Source organism: Pseudophryne corroboree, chromosome 3 (genome assembly GCF_028390025.1).
Source record: "Pseudophryne corroboree isolate aPseCor3 chromosome 3, aPseCor3.hap2, whole genome shotgun sequence".
Classification (NCBI taxonomy): domain Eukaryota; kingdom Metazoa; phylum Chordata; class Amphibia; order Anura; family Myobatrachidae; genus Pseudophryne; species Pseudophryne corroboree.
Window position 1 is genome coordinate 486,535,614 of NC_086446.1, and position 17,793 is coordinate 486,553,406.

A 17,793-nucleotide genomic window follows, 5' to 3' on the forward strand; every position below is an offset into this window, starting at 1 on the left:
ACACTCATTAAAAGGGATCCTGATAATAGAAATGTCTTTGAACTTGAGCACCGGGAGATTTATAAAACCAGTGTATTAGTTCCAGGAGGTAATAGCAATCCATCAGCCAGATGGACTCTCCCTAAACACTTATTCCTGAATGTACATAAATCATCAGGCTTCATAAATGCCTCCATTCAAGCCTCTACCCCTTTCACATTACCTTCATTTTAGTAGGTGTGAATGCAAACGTCCTGGGTCCCCGAGCTTGTTCTTTACCAGAATTGGTGTTGAGACCTGGGAATTTGGTGACTTTTAGACACTGTAATTTCCCGGGTCGATGTGTGTAAGGCATATTACAGGCATATTTCTATTTAGAAGACACTGCAGACAGTAATAGCACCATTGGTCAGCATGAGGCAAATACTGCCTGCAATAATAAAATCTGTTACTGTTTCCAGACTGGTTCCTCCCATTGACATCAACCCTGCTGCCATAGTATCGCAGAATATTATATATTCAATATAATGGCAAGGCTGCCCTCTGCTGGCTATTTGGTAATAGTCAGGAACTGTATTTAACCACTCCAAAATGAGAATGAATTTATGCGAAATAGCCTTTGAGCAAGTTACAATTGCGGCTGCCTCATTAGTTCTGGACAGGTTGCACTTATTAGGAAAAAGGGGTTTGGGAGGGAACCGCACCAGTCCAAACATTAAACAATTAATAGCCTCTGAAAGACTGAATTTACACTGAATTGCTTCTGTATATGGCAACCGTAGATATTAAAATAATGTATCCTGATATCACTGTGTGTTGCTTTCAGTGGTGCTCCCTAGAGTCAAAAAAATATCAAGTACAAGGAACCAAGAAGAGAAATATTGGAGAATAGACTCTTTTGTGGGAGCACTCTAATTCAGAGGATACAGTATAATTTATATAGTACTGATAAGAACATGAAAAACGCTGTGAATTAGAAGCATTTTTATTCATATTACTTAAAAAAAAATAGAGAGTTTATTTATAGTTTCAAAAGAGATAATTGGCAGCAATGACAAAATAGAAAACAACCAGTACAAAAGAAAAGAGCAAGTCTCCGCAGTAAGTAAAGTGCAAATTGAAATAGGGAGTGTGGAATAAAAGTACCTGCCCAGTGTAACAAGGCACATATAAAGTGGGGGGGGGGGGGGGGGAGTAGCCCGAAAAGAAAAAAAAATTAGGAACACTAAAAAGCGAGAGAGGAAGAGCAAGGGGTCAAAACAAGAAGTCAGACAGGCCATGCGCGGATCGATGGTTGGAAAATAGGCTACAATAAGTATACCAAGGACCCCAAACTCAAAGGAATTGTGGTGACTTGCAGATAAGGTAAGCTGTAACTTTCTTCATAGCAGCCAAGTGCCACATTCTAGCGGAAACAGGGGTAAGAGAAGGTGGAGCAGGATTTTTTACAGTGGGTAGCTACGAGATTACTAGAAGAATTGGGGATTTGTGGCTGCTAATTTATCCTCAAATCTATCTAAGGACTCAGGTCTATTCATGAAGCAGTAAAAAGTGTGGAGAAGTGAGCCAGTGGAGAAGTTGCCCATGGCAACCAATCAGCATTGAAGTAGCATTTATAATTTGCATACTATGAAACTATACAGAACATCTGATTGGTTTCCATGGGCAACTTCTCCACTGGCTCACTTTTCCACACTTTTCACTGGTTCCTGAATAGACCCCATGAAGAGAAGACCTAAGAGAAAGAACCATGAGTTAACAGTTATCAGGGAATTTAATCTAGAACTCAAAATGTCCGCATAATGCCAGAACAGAATTATTTTAGGACATATCTACCACATGTGGAGGAAGGTACGGCAAATCCCACACCCCTTCCAACAAATCGGAGAGGTAGAGCTAAACATTCTCTGGAGTTGAGTGGGATCCATGTACCCGCAATAATACATTTTATAGGAATTTTCCTTGACCAATGTAGATATGGAAGCAAACCATTCCCGAATTGTGGACCAGGTGTCCTTTCAGGAGGGGGTACTCAGATAGTATTCCTACTGGAGTTCACAGCTGGAGTAGATGGTTCTACTAAGAGGATAAGGGAGCTGTTTAGGAGAAAAATCATGTCGGTTTGTAAGGGTCTATGGTAACAAAGGGACTCAAAGGGATTCAGGGGGCAGGACACACCAGAATAAAGGAAAGAGGCAGCAAAATGGCATAGCTGGAGAAAATGAAATACATGAACCTCAGGAAAAGAGAATTTGGGCTGCAGGTCACCTAAAGATATGCAGTCATCTTTATCCAACACGTCACCCAGAAACCTGATACTCTGGAGACCCAAGGAGTAGAGCAGGAGAGGGAAAATTCTGGATTATCCCACAACAGGGTAAGAGGAGATGAGTTGCTAGATCATTTGTAGCACTTAATACAGAGGTTCCAAGCCTGACAAAGCAAATAACTGGGTGAGTAGAACAGATTGCAGGCCAGAGGCAAGGGGAGATACCGATTAGGAAGGTAGGGAGGCCACTTTACAGGTCAACCTGTCACAACTGAGGGCCTGAGCTGACGGGAGGCAGCCTCAGTTGTAGGGGCTGAGATGTACCGGAACCTGGGAGGTTGTATCAGACCCCTGGACATGTAAGTAACATGAACAATAACTGCCCGAAGGCGTGACCACGACAACTTAGATAAAAGTCAATGATGTTTATTATGACAACTCCGCATCACAGCAGCAATAAAAGAAAACGTAAAAGTCAGCAAAGAATAAATACAGTTCCTGAGTACTACAGCATGGCAGGAGCCACAGGGCACTGGTAGTGTGAGATAGTTCTTATGATCTTCTAGATGGAAAGTCCTTACCAGGCCCGGCTGTAGCAATGGAGATAACCCAGGATTGTACCAGCTGGTGTTCCAGGAAGAGCTGGGTTGCTGAAGGTAAAACAGCTGCTGTGGATACTGGCTGGAACCAGACTGTTGTTAGCACGGAGTGGATACTGGCTGGAACCAGTTAAATAATAAATGAACTTTGGGAGCGATGAAATGTGAACTGAAATGTAGAACTTGAGAGCGGAGAAATAATAATTCCGGTGGAGAGTGGTAAAGTGTAGAAAGGACACCGGCCCTTTAAGGGAAGCTGTACTCTGCTGGAAGCTGAGGCTGGAAGCAGGTAGTGTTGTAGCTGGAAACAGATGAATCCACAATGGATTGGAGAGTCAGGCTACACCGCAGGTGGAATGCTGGTGCGGGTCTCTATGGTGGAAGTCTTGAGACAGGAGCTGGAACCTGGAAGACAATCATAGAAGAGAGACAAACAGGAACTAGGTTTGACAACCAAAGCACTGACGTCTTCCTTGCTCAGGTACAGCTTACTTATACCTGCAGCAAGGAAGGGGTTGGCTAGGCAATTATGCAAATCAACAACACAGACAGCAGATTGGTGGAAATGATCAGATGACAGAATCCAAGATGGCTGCGCCCATGCAGACACTTGGAGGGAAGTTTGGTTTGTAATCCATGTGGTCTGGGAAACAGTAATGGCGGCGCCGGCCACCGGAGACAGGAGACGCCAGGCTGATAGATGCACATTTAACCACGCGGGCACAGCGGAGGCCGCGGCTGATGAAAAGACCACTCTGCATGTGGAAACTTAGGAACAGCGGAAACCGGTCCTGGAACGCTGAGCCCGCCTTAGGAGGCATCTGAAGGGTAAGTAATGGCGTCCAGATACCCGGATCGTGACAGCACCCCCCCCTTTAGGAGTGGCCCCAGGACACTTCTTAGGCTTTAAAGGAAACTTTGCGTGGAAATTTCGGACCAAGGCAGGAGCATGGACGTCAGAGGCATTGGTCCAAGAGCGTTCTTCAGGACCATAGCCCTTCCAGTCAATGAGATACTGAAGTTGACCGTAACGGTGACGTGAGTCCAGGATCTTGGCCACTTCATACTCAACGCCTCGTTGAGTTTGGACTTTCGGAGTTGGTGGAAGTGAGGAATGAAACCGATTCAAGATTAACGGTTTCAACAGGGAAACATGGAATGTCCTGGGTATTTTTAAGAAGGGAGGTAACTGGAGTCTGTAAGCAACAGGATTGATGACTTGATCAATTTTAAAAGGACCGATGTAGCGAGGTGCAAACTTCATACTGGGAACTCTTAACCTCAAATTCTTCGTGGATAACCATACCCGATCACCCACCTTGAGAGCAGGAACTGCTCGACGCTTCTTATCCGCAAACTTCTTGTACCTGAACGATGCCTTGAGCAGAGCTGATCGTACGCTCTTCCAGATATTGGCAAACTGATGCAAGGTGATATCCACTGCGGGAACAGAAGTTGCTGGAAGCGGTTGGAACTCAGGGACTTTAGGGTGGAATCCAAAGTTGGTGAAGAATGGTGTTGAGGAAGATGAAGAATGATACTGGTTGTTATGACAGAACTCGGCCCAGGGAAGTAATTGAACCCAGTCATCTTGAGAGGAGGACACATAGATGCGGAGGAAGGCCTCCAAGTCCTGATTCACCCTCTCAGTTTGACCATTGGTCTGAGGATGGTAAGCCGTGGAAAACTTTAACTTGACTTGGAGGACTTGACATAAACTTCGCCAGAATTTGGCTGTGAATTGAACTCCTCGATCTGAGATAATTTCTTCTGGAAGACCGTGGAGTCGGAAGATCTCTTGTATGAATACTTGAGCCAACTTGGAAGCTGACGGAAGACCGGTGAGAGGAATGAAGTGTGCCATCTTGGTGAACCGGTCAACTACCACCCAGATGGTATTGAACTTGTTGCACATGGGCAAATCTGTAATAAAATCCATCGACAAATGGGTCCATGGTCGACGGGGAACAGATAGTGGAACCAGTTGCCCCGCAGGCGACTGGCGGGATACTTTATGTTGAGCACACTTTGGGCAAGATGCAATAAACTCCAAAACGTCCTTTTTCAGAGTTGGCCACCAATAGGACCTAGAGATAAACTCCAGGGTTTTTTGGATACCTGTATGTCCGGCAAAACGGGAAGCATGGGCCCAATGCATGAGCTTCTTCCTTAGTGTCGGCTTCACAAAACTTTTCCCTGATGGGGGCGTAGAGTCCATCCCTACCGTGGAGAATGCCAACGGATTTATAATAGGATGCTTGTCTGAAGACTCTGACTCATTTTCTTGCTCCCATGAGCGGGAAAGGGCATCGGCCTTGCGATTCTGAGAGCCCGGACAGAACTGGAGTTTAAAGTCGAACCTGGAAAAGAAAAGTGCCCATCTGGCCTGACGAGGGTTGAGACATTGTGCGCCTTTTAGATATAGAAGGTTCTTGTGGTCTGTAAGGATGGTGATTGAATGAGAAGCTCCCTCCAACAGATATCTCCACTCCTCTAGAGCGAGCTTGATGGCTAGCAACTCCTGGTCGCCAATGGCATAGTTGCGCTCCGCTGGGGAGAACTTCCGTGAGAAGAAACTGCAAGGATGTAAATGACCATCTTTAGCCCTCTGAGATAACACCGCTCCTACTCCAACGGAGGAGGCATCCACCTCTAAGATGAAAGGAGAGTCGATGTCAGGCTGTTTCAGGACAGGCGCAGAGATGAACCTCTGTTTTAAAAGATGAAAAGCTTGCATGGCTTCTTCAGACCACTTGGACGGGTTAGCACCCTTCTTGGTGAAAGCAGTAATAGGCGCCACAATGGTGGAAAAGTCTCGTATAAACTTTCGGTAATAATTGGCGAACCCTAAGAACCTCTGGACCCCTTTGAGGGTTAAGGGTACCGGCCAATTCTGGATTGCTTGTAGTTTCTCAGGATCCATCTCTAGTCCGGAACCGGACACAATGTACCCTAGAAACGGAATGGACTTGACTTCAAAGACGCATTTCTCTAATTTGCAGTAGAGATGATTGACACGGAGACGGGACAGAACCTCCTTTACCCAGAAACGATGTTCCTCTAAATCGTTGGCAAAAATGAGGATATCATCTAGATAGACCACGACATGACGGTATAGAATGTCTCTGAAGATCTCATTGACGAAATGCTGGAAGACAGCTGGAGCATTGCTCAATCCGAAGGGCATGACGAGGTACTCATAATGTCCGTCACGGGTGTTAAATGCGGTCTTCCACTCGTCACCCTCACGGATCCGGATGAGATTGTATGCACCTCTCAGGTCCAGCTTTGTAAAGATGGTAGCTCCGCTAACTCTGTCAAAGAGCTCAGTAATCAGGGGTAAAGGATAGCGGTTCTTGATGGTAATGTCGTTCAAACCTCTGTAGTCGATGCACGGCCGCAGACCACCATCTTTCTTCTTTACAAAAAAGAAGCCTGCGCCGGCTGGAGAAGAAGAAGGTCGAATGAACCCCTTTGCTAGGTTCTCTTTAATGTATTCCTCCATAGAATGTGTCTCGGGGAGAGACAACGGATAAGTTCGGCCTCGAGGTGGAACCTTCCCTGGAACGAGATCAATCGGGCAGTCCCATTCTCTATGAGGAGGAAGGATATCAGCAGAAGCTTTACTGAACACATCCGTGAAATCTTGATATGGAGGAGGTGGAACATCAGACGACCTGGGGGAGGAAGAACAGACAGGCAACACTTTAAACAAACATGTCTTAGTACAGGAGGAACCCCATGCCAGGATTTGCGTAGTCGTCCAATCAATTGTAGGATTGTGAAGACGGAGCCATGGAAGGCCCAGGACCACAGGATGTGTGGCTCTTGGAATCACTAAAAATGAAATAAGTTCGGAATGAAGAACTCCCACTCTCAGACGAACTGGTAGAGTCCTTAGAGAAATAACTGTATCAAAAATTTTACTGCCATCCACAGCAGTTAAGGAAAAGGACGAAGGAAGTCTCTCGGTGGGTAGAGACCACCGTTTAACATAGGCTTCAGTAATAAAGTTCCCAGCTGCTCCGGAATCCAGGAGGGCAATGACGTTCTGATAACGTTGAGCAACTTGAAGCGAGACTGGGAGGTTACAATCTTGAGGAGATGGAGAGGAGATCATTACTCCTAGCCGGCCCTCTCCTTGGCGAGCTAGGATTTGGAGTTTCCCGGACGTTTGGGACAGGCATTAATGGTGTGAGACGGAGCTGCACAATACAGACAGAGAAACTCGGAGAGACGTCTTCGGCGCTCAGCAGGAGTTAAACGGGAACGGCCAATTTGCATGGGTTCATCTGTAGTTGGTGACAGTTGGCGAGGAGGAGGAGTAGAAGATTTTGGAGCAGATGATCTTCCACGCTCAGTTGCTCTCTCTCTGAAACGTAAGTCAACTTTCGTACAAAGTGAGATTAGCTCATCTAACTTGGAGGGTAAGTCTCTGGTAGCTAACTCATCTTTAATACGCTCGGATAAACCATGCCAGAATGCAGCATACAGGGCCTCGTCGTTCCATGCCAGTTCGGATGCCAGGATCTGGAACTGTATAAGATATTGTCCTACAGTACGTGATTCCTGGCGTAAACGGAGAATCTCAGACGAAGCTGAAGTTACCCGGCCTGGCTCGTCGAAGATGCGCCTGAATGTTGACACAAATGCAGTGTAAGAAGATAGCAGGGTGTCGGACCTCTCCCATAACGGTGATGCCCAATCAAGGGCTGAGCCACTGAGAAGAGAAATAATGTAGGCAATTTTTGTACGGTCACTGGGAAAATTGCCAGGTTGTAGCTCAAACTGAATCTCACACTGGTTGAGAAATCCCCTGCAGAATCTTGGAGATCCGTCAAATTTTGCTGGCGTTGGAAGATGAAGACGTGGAGCAGAAATGGGTAAGGTGGGTGGGGTTATAGCTGGAGTCACTGTGGTTGACGCACCAGACGCGCCTGATCCACGGAGAGTTGTCTGAATCCCATCCAGCCGAGTAGAGAGATCCTGGAGACAGCGGATGATGTGGCCCTGTGCAGCCTCCTGATGTTCTAGTCGGGCTGCCAGTTCTTGCATCGGCCTGGCCGCTTGATCCTGGTCTCCGGCTGGATTCATTAGGTCAGTGCTTACTGTCACAACTGAGGGCCTGAGCTGACGGGAGGCAGCCTCAGTTGTAGGGGCTGAGATGTACCGGAACCTGGGAGGTTGTATCAGACCCCTGGACATGTAAGTAACATGAACAATAACTGCCCGAAGGCGTGACCACGACAACTTAGATAAAAGTCAATGATGTTTATTATGACAACTCCGCATCACAGCAGCAATAAAAGAAAACGTAAAAGTCAGCAAAGAATAAATACAGTTCCTGAGTACTACAGCATGGCAGGAGCCACAGGGCACTGGTAGTGTGAGATAGTTCTTATGATCTTCTAGATGGAAAGTCCTTACCAGGCCCGGCTGTAGCAATGGAGATAACCCAGGATTGTACCAGCTGGTGTTCCAGGAAGAGCTGGGTTGCTGAAGGTAAAACAGCTGCTGTGGATACTGGCTGGAACCAGACTGTTGTTAGCACGGAGTGGATACTGGCTGGAACCAGTTAAATAATAAATGAACTTTGGGAGCGATGAAATGTGAACTGAAATGTAGAGCGGAGAAATAATAATTCCGGTGGAGAGTGGTAAAGTGTAGAAAGGACACCGGCCCTTTAAGGGAAGCTGTACTCTGCTGGAAGCTGAGGCTGGAAGCAGGTAGTGTTGTAGCTGGAAACAGATGAATCCACAATGGATTGGAGAGTCAGGCTACACCGCAGGTGGAATGCTGGTGCGGGTCTCTATGGTGGAAGTCTTGAGACAGGAGCTGGAACCTGGAAGACAATCATAGAAGAGAGACAAACAGGAACTAGGTTTGACAACCAAAGCACTGACGTCTTCCTTGCTCAGGTACAGCTTACTTATACCTGCAGCAAGGAAGGGGTTGGCTAGGCAATTATGCAAATCAACAACACAGACAGCAGATTGGTGGAAATGATCAGATGACAGAATCCAAGATGGCTGCGCCCATGCAGACACTTGGAGGGAAGTTTGGTTTGTAATCCATGTGGTCTGGGAAACAGTAATGGCGGCGCCGGCCACCGGAGACAGGAGACGCCAGGCTGATAGATGCACATTTAACCACGCGGGCACAGCGGAGGCCGCGGCTGATGAAAAGACCACTCTGCATGTGGAAACTTAGGAACAGCGGAAACCGGTCCTGGAACGCTGAGCCCGCCTTAGGAGGCATCTGAAGGGTAAGTAATGGCGTCCAGATACCCGGATCGTGACACAACCGTTCCAAATCGATTCAATAAGGGCATCTAGTGGGGAGCTAAATAATACATCTTAACATCTGGAAAACCACAACCGCCATTCATGGTGGACCTACGAAAATTAGCAAACCTAGTTCTAGGCAGTTTATTCTTCCAAACTACCCAAACAAGGTATGGATCTGAGTACAGCATCAAGAAACTTTACAGGCAAAGTTTGGAACATGTATAGTAGTCTTGGCAGGAGATTCATTTTGAGGACTGTAATCTGCCCAAACCACAAGATTATTTGAACATTCCATCGGAATAAATCAGCATTAATAGTAGTGAGAAGCACAGGGTCGTTTTCTTTATAAAGAGAGTTATAGGTATTGGTCAGGAAAATGCCTAGATAACTCATTTTAGGGTTCCTCCGTACATAGTGATAATGGGGGGAGGAAATGGTAAGCAGGACGTTTTCCGCAAATAGAGAAATTTTGAATTCTGTGGAGCCTTAGTGGATTTCCTCAACATCGGGGAAGAGGCGGATCTGAGCAGCCAATGGTTCTGTAGTGAAAGTAAATATTAGAGGGGACAGTCGGCATCCCTGACAAGTACCATTATAGAGAGAGAGAGGCCCTGAGACAATACTATTTATGGAAACATGAGCCAAGGTGGGAAAGTAAAGGGCATGAACACCAGTGAGGAAGGTGCCATCAAACCCAATGTGAAGGACTGTTTCAAGCATGAAGAACCAGTCAGTTCTGTCAAATTCCTTCTCTACGTCAAGAGAAAGCAGGAGAGCAGGCGTCTTGCTAGCATTAGCAGAATGGACAAAATCGATTACACGTCTGGTGTTGTCTTGTGCCTGCCTTGCACTGGGATAAAGCCAATCTGGTCTCTATGTATAAACTGGGGGAGGACTGTATTGAGGCGGCAGGCCAACATTTTAGAATAGAGCATGAAATAAGTATTTAAGAAGGAAATAGAGCGGTAGTGTGCACAATGGGTGCACACTACCGCCAGAATAATTGTTATGAATAACAATTATTCTGGCTTGTAAAGCCCATTCCGGAGAAGGGGTCACCTTGTAAAATGCTATTGAACAGAGCGGACAGATGGGGAACAAGGACTTTCTGGTATAATTTATAATAGGAGACGGAAAAGCTGTCCGTAACCGTTGCTTTATGTTATTTAATTTGTTTTATGGCAGAGCAAATCTCATCTTCAGTAGTCTATTCATATTAATTTAATATTGAAAGCACCATTCCAGTGGCGTCACATGCTCTGTGACCCCTGAACCCGGGTGTCACCCTCGGAAGGGGTGACACCAAAGTGCTGACTCTTCTGCAGTGACAGGAGTTAAGTGCTGCAGTGTGATATTCACAGTGGCGTAACTAGAAATTTTTCTCCCCCAAGCCCAAAAAAATCTTTGGCGCCCCCCCCCCCATAATTGGCACTAGTAAAGGGACAAACATGCGCGCGCTGCCAAAAAGGGGGCGTGGATTCGTTTAAATGGGCATGGATTCGCATAAAGGGGCGTGGCATTGCAGGAAAAGACTACCTTATACCCCAGTTTTGCAACCTGCACGCCCAGACGTTAGCCACCACAGGAAAGAAAAATAATCCTGATTCATGCCCCTTGCATTATTTGTCATTTTTCCTCCTTATAGTAATGCCCAGTATACATTATGCCGCATACTGCAAAGGCCCTCAGACATTATGCCACACACAATAATGCACATGACACAATATGCACACACTGTAATGCCCCCGACACATTATGCCACACACCGTAATGCCTGTGACACATTATGACAGGAATCGCAATGCCCGTTATACATTATGCTACACACTGCAATGCCCCTGATACATTATAGCACATACAATGTCTGTGACACATTATGACACACACCGCAATGATCCTTAGACATTATACCACATACCACAATGCCCGTGATATAGTATACAACACACCGTAATGCCTGACACATTATGACACACACCGCAATGTCCGTGATACATTATGCCACACACCGTAATGCCCATTACACATTAAGTTCTACAGTAAGGCTTCTAATTACTTTTAAATTACCTGCTCGTTGCCAGGGGTTTCATGCTCTTGGTTCCATGCACGGTGCCAGGGATTTTCATGCTCAGGGTGTCATGCTCATTGCCAGGGGTTTCATGCACTGGGTGTCATGCTCGTTGCTAGGGGGTAGTGCTTGTTTCTAGGGCCGTGCTCCCAGTGCCAGATATTCCCCCACAGTGCCAGGTACATGCCCCCAGTGCCAAATATACCCCCCCAGTGCCACATATGCCCCCGGTGCCACATATGCCAGATATTCCCGCACAGTGCCCGGTATATGCCCCCAGTGCCAGATATTCCCCCACAGTGCCACATATGCCCCCTCAGTGCCTGCTCCCCCCAGTACCAGATATTCCCCCACAGTGCCAGATATTCCCCCACAGTGCCACATATGCCCCCTCAGTGCCAGATATTTCCCCACAGTGCCACATATGCCCCCTCAGTGCCTGCTCCCCCCAGTGCCAGATATTCCCCCACAGTGCCACATATGCCCTCCTCAGTGCCTGATCCCCCCCGCTCCTTTGTGTTGGAGGGACGCGGAGGGCACAGAGCGCGCCTCTCCCGTGTCCCTCTTGGCTCTCCGGCCGGTCTAATAAAGGAAGTGCTGGTTCGTGAGCCAATCAGAGCTCACGAACGGCACTTCCTTTATTAGACCGGCCGGAGAGCCAGGAGGGACACGGGAGAGGCGCGCGCTGTGCCCTCCGTGTCCCTCCAACACATCAGCGGAGGGAAGGAGACCGCAGATTGACATGCGGACCTGCAGCACTCGGCTCCTGTCACACATGAAAAGCCGGCATTGCACACAGCCCAGTCTCCGGGAGCAGCCAGCATCTCCCGGGATGCTGGACACATGTCCCCAGGCCGGAGTGAAGAAGTGGAGGACCCCGCGAGACCACAGTCCCTTCTGTTAGGCCACGACCCATTTTTGGGTGGCCATGTCGAGGCGCGGAGGGAGTAGTGCAGTGTGTGCACCGGGTGCACCACACCTGGTGACACCTCTGCACCATTCAATTGCCATTATAGAAGCAGCTGGACACTTTCTCTTTCATTGCATAGGGGCTGAGTGGGGTAGGAGAAAGTTGTTATAAAGTAGTAGGAGAAAGATACCACGTGATTGCTGTGTGTGGCGAGTTTTTGGATTTTTTTTTTTTTTTTTTTTTAAGAGCTGTATTTGATTTTTTTTAAAGTTTTATATTTTGTTTGTTTGTGTATTTCTGTTAAAGTCCAGTCATGTCTGGTAAGAGGCATCATAAATCTCCTTGGCCCAATTGGATGATATATTTATGTTATTTAATCTTGCTTATCAAAATCAATTAATTAACCTGCTGTTTTAGCAATCATACTGCTTGATAAATCAGGCGTATCTATTGTATTCTCTGCAAGCCTAAAACATTGATGGTGCTTCAGTATTCTAAAGTGTGGTTCCTCCGTGGTTTTGACCTTCGTAAATTGAAAGGTTGTAAAACCACTGGACAACCAAACCTAACGCTTAGTAATATTATCCCTAAGAACCATAGAAGCAGACTTATTAGAACAGTGAATCATTCGGCAATGCTTTCTGGAAAAAAAAAAATATATGATGTAAATGAAATTTTCCTGAAATGAAAGAAAGATTTATTTTCTTTTCATCAGTGATGTCTTCATAGAGCTCATGGTTCTAGTGAAGTAAATAGAGTGACTCAACTCAGTGAAGATTATTTAATTATGATATGATCCCTAACAGAACTACTGACCTCTCTCCCAGGATCCTGCAGCACACCCTGAGAAGTGCTGCAAGGAAAGAGCACACCTGACAGCTGGGGTTGTATTCGCAGAAGAGGTCCCCTCTCAACGCCTTTCAAAGCAGAGAAGACGGCCTGGGGGTATACAGTACCATTGTGTAATCCCAATAAATCTTTGCTAGAGCTCAGTGATGGACAATTCTGTCCCAGGATCTGATCCTTTACTATATGCCCAGAACCCCCATAACAATTTAAAGACTGCATATCTTCTCAACCTTGTGGTTAAAATCAAGGTCCTAGGAGGGCTTCACATTAGATAAGCTGCCTTGGACAGAAAGTCAGCAGATGAAAAAGCTAGGACACTATGCATGACCACCCCCAAAAGTATTCAAAGTATTCACGCCGTGATACTGAAAGCACATTTGGGAGAGGTGAATCCAATGTTTTAGCAAGGCACTGAGCACTGAACCTCACTTTGAGGGCTATTTACTAAGCCTTGGATGGAGGTAAAGTGGACGGATATAAAGTACCAGCCAATCGGCTCCTGTCATTTTTCAAACCCAGACTGTGACATGGCAGTTAGGAGCTGATTGGCTGGTACTTTATCTCCATCCAAGGCTGAGTAAATATACCCTGCAGATTCTATTGCCCTGGCCCTCTCTTCCGGCTGTGGTGCAGAGTATGTACAGTCCCAACTCTTTCCCTTATCAGGGATTTATTGCCCTATGGGTCAGGGATAAAGATGCCCTTTTTATGAGACTTTTTAAATGATTTATTTATTTAATGATTGCTTGGTATTTATTTTACATGATAATTATGTGTGCTAGTTAATCATCTATTTGTACTTGGCTGTTCCTATTATTTTAACTTGTAATCCTAAAGCATGTGGAAGAGGATAGCTCCTTGAAATGCCTTTTGTATAATACTGTACATGTTTGTTCTACTGATTAAACAAAACAGGATGTCAGAAAGCCCCCTTTACACACCATGAAAGAGATGTTTATTATAATGGTAAAGATAAGATGTTGAGTTATTGTTATCAGTGTTTCATTTTTTTGCCTTTTACCTCTTTTGCTTTGCAGTGAGCTTTGAATTTGGGAGAGCCGTCTGGTTAAGGTTTTACCCATCTGCGTATCCTCCATGCCCTCACCCGAGTTTTGTGGCCCACTTAGGTGGCGTTCTGGTTGGCATAACCTTGGGAGTTGTGATTCTCAGGAACTTTGAACAAAGACTCCGGGATCAGTCTCTATGGTGGATCTTCCTGAGCATCTACATGTTCTTTGTGATGTTTGCAGTCTTATGGAATGTATTTGCCTTCAACATGGCTGGTCTTCGATTACCTCCACCCCCATAGATGGGAACTGAGGAATCGGGGAACCTGCCACAGTTCTTACTAGATTTTGATCTTCATCCTACCCTAGCAGCCAATCAGTTGTCCAGTACAGTGAAAGAGAATTCATTCTAAACCTCTTTTTGGGAGTCAGGTCTAAGAAGAGAATATCAATGTTAGATTATATTCTGATCTTTTTACAGATCATTTGTCTTTATTATTTTTTTTACACACACATATATATATAATTGTTTTTTATATTTTTGTCTGTAAAATCTAAATTATTTTCCATGAAACAATGTGGTCCCAAGAAGACCTGTTGTCTATCTCCCAGAAGAGCTGAGAGGATCTGGCATATTTATCTGGAACAGAATATTTATATATATGTCTTGTGTAAACAAACACTCGTACAGCATAATAGTAGCTTGCAACGTTTCAGGCCTTTATTGGCCTGTCTTCAGGCAATGCATACACACAACAAATGCACAAAATATTACCTTATCTCCCCTCTGGATCCCGTCAACAGACGCTGGGTCGCCATATGCCTCAGTCCTCCAGACAGGAAGTGAGGAACAAGGAAGTCTCTCCGCCTCCTCCAGTGAATTGGTTGCCATGGCAACATAACGCCTGCATTAGAGCCGGTACAAATACAGCGGACATCACAGAAATGCATTGGACGGAGGCAGAGAGGAATGTATATAATATAGGACAGGCATGGTCAACCTATGGCTCTCCAGCTGTTGTAAAACTACACATCCCAATGTGCTCTGGAGCAGTTTTAGCATTGCCTAATTGTGGCAGGGCATGCTGGGATGTGTTGTTTCAACAGCTGGGGAGCCACAGGGTGGCACTGGCAAAGCCTGATAATAGGATGATGTCAGTACACATGGGGAATGCCAGTGTGTTTGTGCACCTCAGTGAAGATTTTAATATTTAAGATTTTAAGTTTAATATGTCTTAATTGTCTCTGCATAAAGTTTACACTCAGCTAAAACATTGCTATGGAGTCCTACCTACAATACAAGTTCCATGTCTTACCTTCTTGAAAAAATTTATCTGGCCATATTATAGTGTTCACTGAAGTGTTGGCTATCTTATCCATGAATATATGTGTATATACACACACAGGGCAGCCATCGGGCGGGGGGCTGTGGGGACTGGGGTCCCGGGCCCTTACAGGAGGAGGGCCTACACCTGGCTCCTACTACCAATATCTGTAGAGCTGCACCAGTCTGTGAATTGACAGCAGTCTGATGCGCAAGGAAGACTTCTTAGTTAAAACAAGCCTCATTTGCGCATCAGCTCTCTGTAAACCATTCCTGTAGGTCTGCAACACTCAACCTATATGTAACATCACAATGTGTGTCATCATGTAGGGAAGGAGCAGTGTGGCAGAATATTTTTTTATTTTTTGGGGGGGAAGGGAGGGGCCCTGTCTACTTTGTCAGTCCCGGGCCCCATAATTTCTGATGGCAGCACTGTACACATACATATATACATGTAGCTTTGACTAACAATGCCTAATTCATATCTATTAGTACATTACATAACAGCCGCCAACAAAGGTTTTGATTACTTTTAGTGGTTAGGAAGATGATTTAGTAAATGTGCAGAATATGTTGTCCATCATTTATGGTAGAATCACTCATTATTATGGAAGCAACCACTTTTGGAGTAGCTGTGAATTAGAATTTAAAAAACACAGATTTTTTTAATAGAGAGTTATAGCGGCAGCTCTGCATCCAGCTCAGGTTATGAGTTGTGTAAGGTGAAAATATCTAGGAATATCTGTGATATAGTAACAATTTTCTATATTTTATAACGTGATATTTTATAGTAGTGTAATTTACCTTTACTTCATAAATGCCATTTAAGAATATATTTTTAATAGACTAAAATTCTGACTTGCCGAGCCATAGAGCTGAACAGTACTGCCTTCTTTCTTCTTACAAATTAGTAGATAGGTGTCACTAATTGATCAGCGCACCATAAACTAACAAGTGCTGGACTAAGGTACATAGGGATAGGAGTCCAAAGCTAATTAAACATGTTCTTTCCAGAAGTTGATATACTGTAGTCATCTCTGCCTCAGCCTCATTAAATGCCACCAGAAGTTCTACCAGTTACATATAGTAACAAATCAGGTTACACCTCTCAGAATGTAAGATAACATCATGTGACTAGGCCACACTTATAGAGAGTGGAAAGAAAATGCCGTACACGTGCTTCTTCTATTAAATCCCATCTACCCAATACTAGTGTTCTGTCCAAATGCCGATATTAACATCACAGGTTAGAGATATATGTCTATTAGGTTTACCTTCTCCTCCATCCAAATTAATATTAAACCCTAAAAATAATACATTAAAGTAAACTTCCATTAAATTGAATTAATTTTCGAATTATGAATGCAATGGGCTGCGCAGTATGGTAAATGTATAGCAATTACAGTTTAATATGAGAAGCATCGATTCCTCATTTCACAAATGATAATAACTATAATCCCAAGCATTATAGGATGCAAGATACAGGCAGTAGTAAGATTTGAATGATGTTGCCACTCGATTTAAAGTTATATCAAATTACCGCTTAAATCTAGCAGCATTGCCGAAATCTCATCTTTGTCTACATGTTGCAAGCTATTACATTTGGGCCATTGTTTCTAATAGTTGGCGGACATATCAAGACTTTCCAAGCAGCAGATCACCATATGAATTGCATAACAATTTGAGTTATTTCTCAGTTTATTCATCTACTGGACAGCAAGACACTTAAAGGAAAGTTTCTTCTCCAGGTAGCTGCTGAATGTATGGACATAATTACTTTGCGTTCTGCCTGTGTGGCAGTGAATATGAATGCCATCTGCATTACCTTTTCTTTTTTACTCTCGTATACCACTTTTCTGAGCTGGAGTGGGGGACCTAACCTGTGGGTTGGCACAAGATGGGCATTACAGTAGTCCTCATTAAACAAGGAACATGCAGTAATATCAGTCAATGTTGTATCGCCAACACTATGTACAGTTATTTTTGTACTGGAGTATAAAATGTAAATAAAGTGTTAAATGCTGGCTACGTTTACATGGTGCTATTAAATGTTTTCTTACAAATACTATGTATTGAATCATTTAATTTCAGAGGTAGGGAGCAGCCTTTTAGTGATATGTTACTGTAAACCACCAATTATCCAAACACCAATCAAACTTAATATATTAGGGTATATTATTAGCCCATAAAAAAAAAAAAATACATGCACTATTTAAAACATGGCCAATTCTTTTGGATAACTGAAGTTCTACTGTTAGTGACAGACCCTGACAATAACTTTGTCAAGAGAAATAATTCTGGATCTAGCAGGATGTCAACAGGCTATTTACTTCCCATGTCTCTATTGTGAGGTTTTTACTTTCTATTTCATTAGAGAAAAGAGGGACAGAAGAGGTCTGCAGACGAATATCAAATTGAGCAATACTGTATACTAATGCTGCGAAAGATTGCAACAGCATGTATCAGGCAAGACTTGTGATTGCCTATCCTCCATCATAGCA

The 17,793-nt window shown here is 44.6% G+C and overlaps 1 protein-coding gene across 8 annotated transcripts in view; it reads left to right on the top strand.

The window, feature by feature from the left end:
- The window catches only part of RHBDL3 (rhomboid like 3), a 146,541-nt gene extending 129,225 nt beyond the window's left edge, over positions 1–17,316 (top strand). For all 8 annotated transcript variants that reach the window (XM_063960899.1, XM_063960895.1, XM_063960892.1 and 5 more), the window contains one exon: positions 13,999–17,316. In XM_063960899.1, the coding sequence (XP_063816969.1) occupies positions 13,999–14,270 (272 nt within the window). In that variant the 3' untranslated portion in view covers positions 14,271–17,316. The remainder of the gene's footprint in view (positions 1–13,998) is intronic.
- Positions 17,317–17,793: the final 477 nt, after the last annotated feature.